An 8,430-nucleotide genomic window follows, 5' to 3' on the forward strand; every position below is an offset into this window, starting at 1 on the left:
CTACCTCTGTGTCTCTATTTCTGCCTTGCAAACCGGTTCATCTGTAACATTTTTGTAGATTCCACAAATATGCATTAATTTACAATATTTGTTTTTCTTCTTCTGACTTACTTCACTCTGTATGACAGTGTCTAGGTCCATCCACATCTCTACAAATGACCCAATTTCATTCATTTTTATGGCTGAGTAATATTCCATTGTATATATGTACCACATCTTCTTTATCCATTCGTCTGTCAATGAATATTTAGGTTGCTTCCATGACCTGGCTATTGTAAATAGTGCTGCAGTGAACATTGGGGTGTGTGAAGCTTTTGATTTCTCCATCAAATCTGAATGAGAGGCTTGCTGGGTAGAGTATTCTTGGTCATAGGTTCTTCCCTTTCATCACTCTAAATACAGTATATTGTGCTACTCCCTTCTGGCCTGCAGAGTTTCTGCTGAGAAATCAGCTGATAACCTTATGGGAGTTCCCTTGTATGTTATTTGTTGTTTTTCCCTTGTTACTTTTAATATTTTTTCTTTGTCTTTAGTATTTGTCAATTTGATTACTAGGCGTCTTGGCGTGTTCCTCCCTGGGTTTATGTGCCTGGGACTCTCTGTGCTTCCTGGACTTGGATGACTGTGTGAAGTTTTCAGCTATTATCTCTTCAAATATTTTCTCAGGTCCTTTCTCTCTTCTCCTTCTGGGACCCCTATAATGGGAATGTTGGTGCATTTAAGAGGTCCCTTAGACTGTCTACATTTCTTTTCATTCTATTTTCTTTATTATATTCCATGGCAATGATTTCTACCATTCTGTCTTTCAGGTCACTTATCTGTTCTTCTGACTCACTTATTGTACGATTGATTCCTTCTAATGTATTTTTCATTTCAGTTATCATATTGTTCATCTCTGTTTGTTCTTAATTCTTCTAGGTCTTTGTTAAACATTTCTTGCATCTTCTTAATCCTTGCCTCTATTCTTTTTCCGAGATCTTGGATCATCTTCATTATCATTATTCTGAATTCTTTTTCTAGTAGGTTGGCTATCTCCACTCCACTTAATTTTTCTTCTGGGGTTTCGTTTTGTTCCTTCATCTGGGACATATTCCTTTGCCTTCTCGTTTTGACTAAATTTCTGTGAATGCAGTTTCCATTCCACAGGCTGCAGGATTGTAGTTCTTGCTTCTGTTGTCTGCCCTCTGTGGATGAGGCTGTCTAAGAGGCTTGTGCAGGGTTCCTGATGGGAGGGACTGGTTCCCAGTGGTGGGGAACTGGGTCTTGTCCCTCTGGTGGGCAGGGCTGTGCTCAGGGAGACTTTAAGCCACTTGTGTGCTGATGGGCAGGGCTGTGTTCCCGTGCCATTGGTTATTTGGCCTGAAGTGATCCAGCACTGGAGCCTACAGGCTGTTTGGTAGGGCTAATGGTGGCCTTTGGGAGGGCTCATGCCAATGAGTAGTTCCCAGAACTGCTGCTGCTAGTGTCTTTGTCCCTGCACTGAGCCACAGACACCCCCTGCCTCCCCAGGAGACCCTCCAATGCTAGCAGGTAGGTCTGGCCCAGTCTCTTCTGGGGTCACTGCTTTTTTCCTCTGGGTCCTGGTACCCTCAAGACTTTATGCGTGCCCTCCAAGAGTGGAGTTCCTGTTTTTCCCAGACCTGTGGAAGTCCTGCGATCAAACCCCATCAGCCTTCAAAGCCAGATTCTCTGGGGACTCCTTCTCACATTGCCGGATGCCCAGGCTGGAAAGCCTGACTTGGGGCTCAGAATTTTCACTCCTGTGGGATTTTCCAGTTTGTGGGTCACCCATCTGATGGGTATGGGGTTTGATTTTATCACGATTGTGCCCCCTCCTACCATCTTGTTGTGGCTTCTTTGTCTTTGGATGTAGGGTATCATTTTTAGTAGGTTCCAGTGTTTTTTTGTCGATGGTTATTCTGCAGTAGTTATGATTTTGGCATTTTTGTAAGAAGGGGTGAGCTCACGTCCTTCCACTCTGCCATCTTGAGCTAATCTGAACTAAGTGGGTTTAGATAGAAAGGAATGAAAATGTCATTATGAGTGTGAAATGTTCTCTACCAAGAAATTTTATACACAAGAAGATTAAACCTATTAGAATGAATAAGATCATGCAACAGATGACTCTTCACTTGTAAATACTTTGTAATTTTTAGTTTGATTTCTTCTCTAACATGTTAATGTATTTCAAAACGTTTTCAGCTTCCATATATGTGGATTCTTTCTGCAGTTATCTTTTTGCTATTGATTTTAAATGTTATCGATTGTGGTCATTGAGTATGTTATGTATGACGATTTTTATATGTGAATTTGCCTAGTTTTCCATTATGCCCTATAATAAGTTTAATTTTTATTAACATTTTTTGTGTGTTTGAGGAGAAAATAGCAATCCAAATTTGCTGGGCTCAAAATTCTATATATATCTATTAGAAAGAACTTGTTAATCATTTTACTCATCTTCAGTAATCTTATTTATAATCTGCTTGATCAGTTAGTTTCTGGGAGAGGTATGTTAAGCTCCTTTAGGTTGTTTTTGTATTTATTTCTTAAATTTTTATCCATTTTGCTGCATAAATTTCAAACCAATATAGTCACATAATATTTAATAATTCTAACATTTTCTTTAAAAATTGTTCCATTTTCCAATATTGAATTTTCTTTTTTTTTTTGGCCGTGCCTCATGCATGAAGGATCCTAGTTCCCCAGTCAGGGATCAAACCCGCGCATTGCGCAGAGTCCTAACCACTGGACCACCAGGGAAGTCCTAAATGTTCCTTTCTGATGCTGTTTGCCTTGAATTCTGTTTTGTCCATTAAAAATATTGTTATGTATTGATCCTCCTGCCCCCACCAGTTTTGTGTGTGTGTGTGTGTAGTGTATCATTTTTTGTAACCTCTGCCTTCAACCTTGTGTTTTCATTCTTTTTTTTTTAAGTGCATTTTTTGTAAGTAATATGTAACTGGATTTCTAAAAATGTCAGTCAGAAAATCTTTATTGGTTAATAGACGAGTTCAGCAGTTACTGAGATTGTTGATATGTTTGTATGTATTTCCACCACTCAAAATACTGATTGAGAAAAACCCAATCAAGTAGAAGCCGAGGAAGAAGAGAGAAAATAGTCAAAATAAAACTGAGATTCAAAGTAATTCTTTTAATATCAACATTGTAGATATAATTTTATTTTATTTTAGCGTTTTAAGTTGCTGATGAACAGTCTTTTTTCTAATCCTCATCTCTTTGTAAGTAAGCTGTCTTTTCACTCTTTACTTTTGAGATTTTCTTTTTATGCTTAATATCCTAAGGCTTTACTATTAGTTGATTGAGAGTGGGCTGTCTTTGTTTTGTTGTGGTTATTTTAAAATTTTATTTATTTACTTATTTTGGCTGCACCTCATGGCTTATAGGGTCTTAGGTCCTTGACCAGGGATCGAACCTCAGCCCACAACAGTGAAATCAATGAATCTTAACCACTGGATCACCAGGGAATTCCTGTTGTGGTTATTTTTTATTGTGCTCTTTCAGTCTGAGGAATCATGTATTTTTAATATATTATTCATTAATTATTGATTAGTTATTGCCCTTCCTCCATTCTCTTTATTCTGTAATTCTGAAACCCCTAATAGACCTATTTTGGATCTAGCTTTCATAATATGCCTTTTCTTTCATTTATCCCATCTGTTTGTGCATCATTCTAGTGGAATCCTCAGGTTGTGTTTCTTGTGTACTACTTTGGTCTTAAGCTGTGTTTAGTCATTATTCAGCTATTCCACTGAATTTAATTTGGGTTTTGTTGGTGGTGATGGTTGTTAATTAATTTCAGCAATCACATTCTTCTTTCCTAAAGACTTTGCTATACACAGGTAACATGGCATCAGTTTCTGTTTACCACTATGGAATCCTGTCTAATTTCTTCATAGCTAACTTCTTAATTTCTGGTATATATAAAGTGTTCTTTTTTGTTTTCAAGAGCAGTGTTATATTTATTAGTATTTTTGTAATGATTCTATGTAATAACATAATTTAGTGTAGTGGTTAATAGCATAGACTCTGGAGGCAGAGGGCCAAGATTCAAAGCCAAGTTCTGCCTCTTTGACAAGTTATTCAAACTACCTGTATTCCATTATCCTTACTTTGATCATAATACTAATACTTATGTCATAGGATTTTTTGAGGATTAAAGGAGGTAATAAATGTCAAAATATGTGGCATATACCAAGTCCTCAGTAAATATTAGCTGCTATTAGCTGTAGTAGTGGTGGTAGTACTATATTAGTTATCATTATGCAATCAGATGGTTTGTGGAGATTTTCCCATGTTTTTGTAATCTGCCATGCCATCCCAGCCATGCCTTATATTACTTTTTAAAATTGAAAATGGGATCTAACAGACTTAAATAACTTATGGCTACTCTTTCTTTTCTACAGATTGATCCTGAGTTAGAAAAAAAACTGAAAATGAATAAAGTGTCATTGGAATCAGAGTATGAGGTACAGTATGCTAATGTAGCAATCTTACTTGTCAGTGACTGGTTCTGTCTGCTTTAAGATAAATTCAAGTTATTATCAATACAGGAAAAAATATTTACCTTAAATATATGTTATTGGAACAACTATGTAGTCATTTGAAAAGAAAATAAAGATGGATCTATATTTCATATACTGTTTCATATCCATATTCTAGATGGATCAAGAATTTAAAAATAAAAAACAAAAGGCTAAAAGTACTAGGAGTAAACAATGAAGATTCTTTTTAGTGGTCTTGAGTCAGAAAAGCCTATTTAAATATGATAGAAAACCCAGAAACTTTAAAAGTAAAGATTGCAGAATTCATACATAAAAATTCAAAAGTTCAACCTAAAAAAAAAATAGTGTATATAAAGTTACTAGTTAAATGTGAAATTCTAAAAATATTGTTTATCTTAACATGATGAATTAATTTATTTAAATATGAAGAGCAAATTAGTATGGAAAATTTCAACAACTCAGTTGATCAGTAGGAACATGGGCAGAGCATGTAACGAGTTCAGAGACAAGGAAATAAATATCATTTTTAAACAGATAAAGAGATGCTCAACTTATAATGGGAATGTTAATTAAAATTATAACGAGGTGTCATTTTCCACCTATCTTATTAACGAAATCAAAGAGCTTAATAGCATGTTTTATTATAGGATGTAGAGAGAGAGGGTGTTCTCCATCTCTGATCATATTTTCCCATTTCTTTTCATGTTTGGTCATTTTTGATTGAAAGGTGGACATTGTGAATAATATACATTGAAGAGACGTGTGAAGAGTGTTGATTCTCACTTTAGCAGTTCAATCATTGGCTGATCATTTTGAGCTTGATTTTATGCTTTGTAAGGGAGGATCTGTGGAAAGGTTTTGATGTTTCCTAAACCCCTCAAACTTTGTGGCATTCAGTCTCCAAATTGTTTACCCAGAGGATCTTGTCAGAGCTTAAGACTAGACCACTTTTTTGTTGTGCTTGTTTGTTTTTGTTTTATTGTTGTTGTTTTTTAGTTTAGTTTGAGACTGGACCACTTTTGCATGAAGTTGTTCTGCCAACCTTGCATCCCATTTAAGAATTATTCTCAAACTCTCTTGAGCATATAGGTCTTATGTTATCTGAGTGAAGGCCATTATTCTTTCTTAAAACCTTTTTATAACTTTGTATCATTTCATAACTATACTTGAAAATAATTTACTCTGTTCTTGAACACTAAATTAGTAGAATTTTGTTCATCTATGTAGATTTAGTAAACTCCTGGTAAAACCGTAAGTGAAATTTAGAGAATGGTTCATTCACTATTTCCCCATTATCTTGTCAAAACCTCTAATTTGCTACTTCTCAGTATATAGCTATGGAGGGTTTGTCTGGGAGTGGACGTTCCTTAAAGTTCTTTTAGAAGCCGTAGAGTTTGAGAGCTGAAGAAATCATATAGACCATTTGGTCTAGCCTTTTCATTATTACTTTTGAGAGAATTAGTGCCCAGATGGCTCAAATCACTAGCCCAGGGTTATATAGCTTGTTAGTAGAAGAGTAATGCTTAGTATCCAAGTGTCAAGGTAAATTGATGTCATTTTCCCTGTCTCTGAATAAAAGCTATCCTGCGTTCTCTGTGTTTCTTTTTCTATCTTGTTCACTTAATTATTCCAGAATAACCAAAGCAGATATATGAAAGTTACTGTCAGAGTGGTGTCAGAAGGGTAAAGAAAGGTTTATGTTCTTCCCTTTTTTCCTATTTTCATTCCTGTGCTTGAGAGACACTTCACACTAACAAAAGATATGGTGATCCAAACTGTGGTTGAAGCTAGTTTTATTGCCCCAAAAGAGCTTTGCTCATGGCAGCTATGGGGAATATCTTTTCATTCTTAAGCCCAGGCTCATTTCTTAGGTGCAGAACAAATCATCTTGGTCTCTATTCCTTCTAGCAGACTCTAGAGTCTCCACTTTTGTTCTCTTCATTTACTGCCATCACCCATGTTAACCCATGCTAGTCATTATTATGCTGGATTAGTGTTCGGACCTGGAGTTTTGTTTTCCCAGCTTCTTCCCTTTCTTTGTGCTCTCAAAAATAAAACATGTACATTATTCAAGAAATGCAAGTTAAAACTACAATGAGGTACCACCTCACAGAGGTCAGAATGGCCATCATTAAAAAAATCTACAAATAACAAATGCTGAAGAGGGTTTAGGGAAAAAATAACCCTTGTACACTGTTGGTGGGAATGTAAATTGGTGTAGCCACTATGGAAGACAGTATGGAGGTTCCACAAAAAACTAAAAATAGAGTTGCCATATGATCCAGCATTCCTGAGCATATATCTGGAGAAAACTATAATTCTAAGAGATACATGCACCCCTATGTTCATAGCAGCACTATTCACAATAGCCAAGAAATGGAAACAACCTAAATGTCCATCAACAGATGAATAGATAAAGAAGATGTGGTACATACTAATATATACAATGGAATACTACTCAATCATAAAGAAGAATGAAATAATGCCATTTGCAGCAACATGGATGGACCTAGAGGTTATCATACTAAGTGAAGTAAATCAGAAAGAGAAAGACAAATACCATATGATATCACTTATTATGGTATCTAAAATATGATGCAAATGAGCACATCTACAAAACAGAAACAGACTCACAGACATAGAGAACAGACTCATGGTGGCCAAGGGGGAGCATGGGGGAGGGATGGATTGGGAGTTTTTGATTAGCAGATGCAAACTATTATATATAGAATGGATAAACAACCAGGTCCTACTGTATAGCACAGGGAACTATATTTAGTATTTTGTGATAAATCATAATGGAAAAGAATATGAAAAAGAATGTATGTGTATATGTACATATATATGTATAACCGAATCACTTTGCTGTATAGCAGAAATTAACACAACATTGTAAATCAACTATAATTTAATAAAATAAATTTTTAAAAAATACAGACTTTTTCTGTTTTAATAGTTTAATTCTGATGAGGGGAAAGATAGGCAGTAACATCAATAGGAAGTAAGAAAAATTTTAAGTCCTAAGAAATATGCCATTTCTTTAATTATTAAGCTTGATATGCAGTTATTTACTAGAATTATAAGTGAGGGCCTATTGAATTCTTTCTACTTATTTATTCATTCATTCACTGAGGTCCTAGTCAAACCCACAGGGCTCCTATACTAATATTTATCCTCTAATATTTGTGGCTCTATAGAAAATAAAGGACTCTGCTTTTGATGACTGGAAGAATATTCGAGGACCCAGGCCTTGGGAAGATCCTGACCTCCTCCAACGACAAAATCCAGAAATCCGTAACACTAAGACAACTTGACTATGCTGATTCTTTTTTTTTTTTTTAATGAAAATGTTATCAACTGGAATTCCCACCACATACTCCTATCCATTGGAAAGAAAATTCCAGACCTGCCGAAGCCTGGATTGGAGTAATTTGATGATAAGTACTCTTGATAAAAAGTTAAGTACAGGTTTCTATACTTCCCAACTCTTTTATTTGCAAATGAAAGTAACAATGTTGACCACATATATTTTTTACTGCTCAATAAAAATGTGAATACTGCCACTTAAAGAGTTTCATTTATTCTACTCCCAGGTACCCACCCATATTCTTTTCCCCCAGCCAGTAGGGCAATCTGATTCCTAATGAGAATTATAGGTCTGTGTCCAAATTTTCACAGTAACATCAAGCAGGATTTTATGTCAGACCTATGTGGAAAATAATGTTGATCAGTCTGGTAAGAGTCTTGGTTTTATTTGTAATACCTCACATGTCAGGCTAATCAGTCTCCAAAGCATCACCTGATGATGGTGTTGATACCATTAAAATGCGTTAAGAAAGTTTTATTGCTCCAAGTTAAAGCAAAAATCATGAGGTCATAACTTCCATCCTAATATACAAAAAAAAAA

At 35.5% G+C, this 8,430-nt stretch overlaps 1 protein-coding gene across 1 annotated transcript in view; it reads left to right on the forward strand.

Annotated features, from left to right (window-relative positions):
* The window catches only part of COX16 (cytochrome c oxidase assembly factor COX16), a 32,190-nt gene extending 24,104 nt beyond the window's left edge, over positions 1 to 8,086 (forward strand). Inside the window, exons 3-4 of the mRNA XM_082451957.1 lie at positions 4,425 to 4,487; positions 7,721 to 8,086. Coding sequence (XP_082308083.1) covers positions 4,425 to 4,487; positions 7,721 to 7,837 — 180 coding nt within the window. The 3' untranslated portion in view covers positions 7,838 to 8,086. The remainder of the gene's footprint in view (positions 1 to 4,424; positions 4,488 to 7,720) is intronic.
* Positions 8,087 to 8,430: the final 344 nt, after the last annotated feature.

This window comes from Balaenoptera physalus (assembly GCF_965194825.1).
Source record: "Balaenoptera physalus genome assembly, chromosome: 2".
NCBI lineage: Eukaryota > Metazoa > Chordata > Mammalia > Artiodactyla > Balaenopteridae > Balaenoptera > Balaenoptera physalus.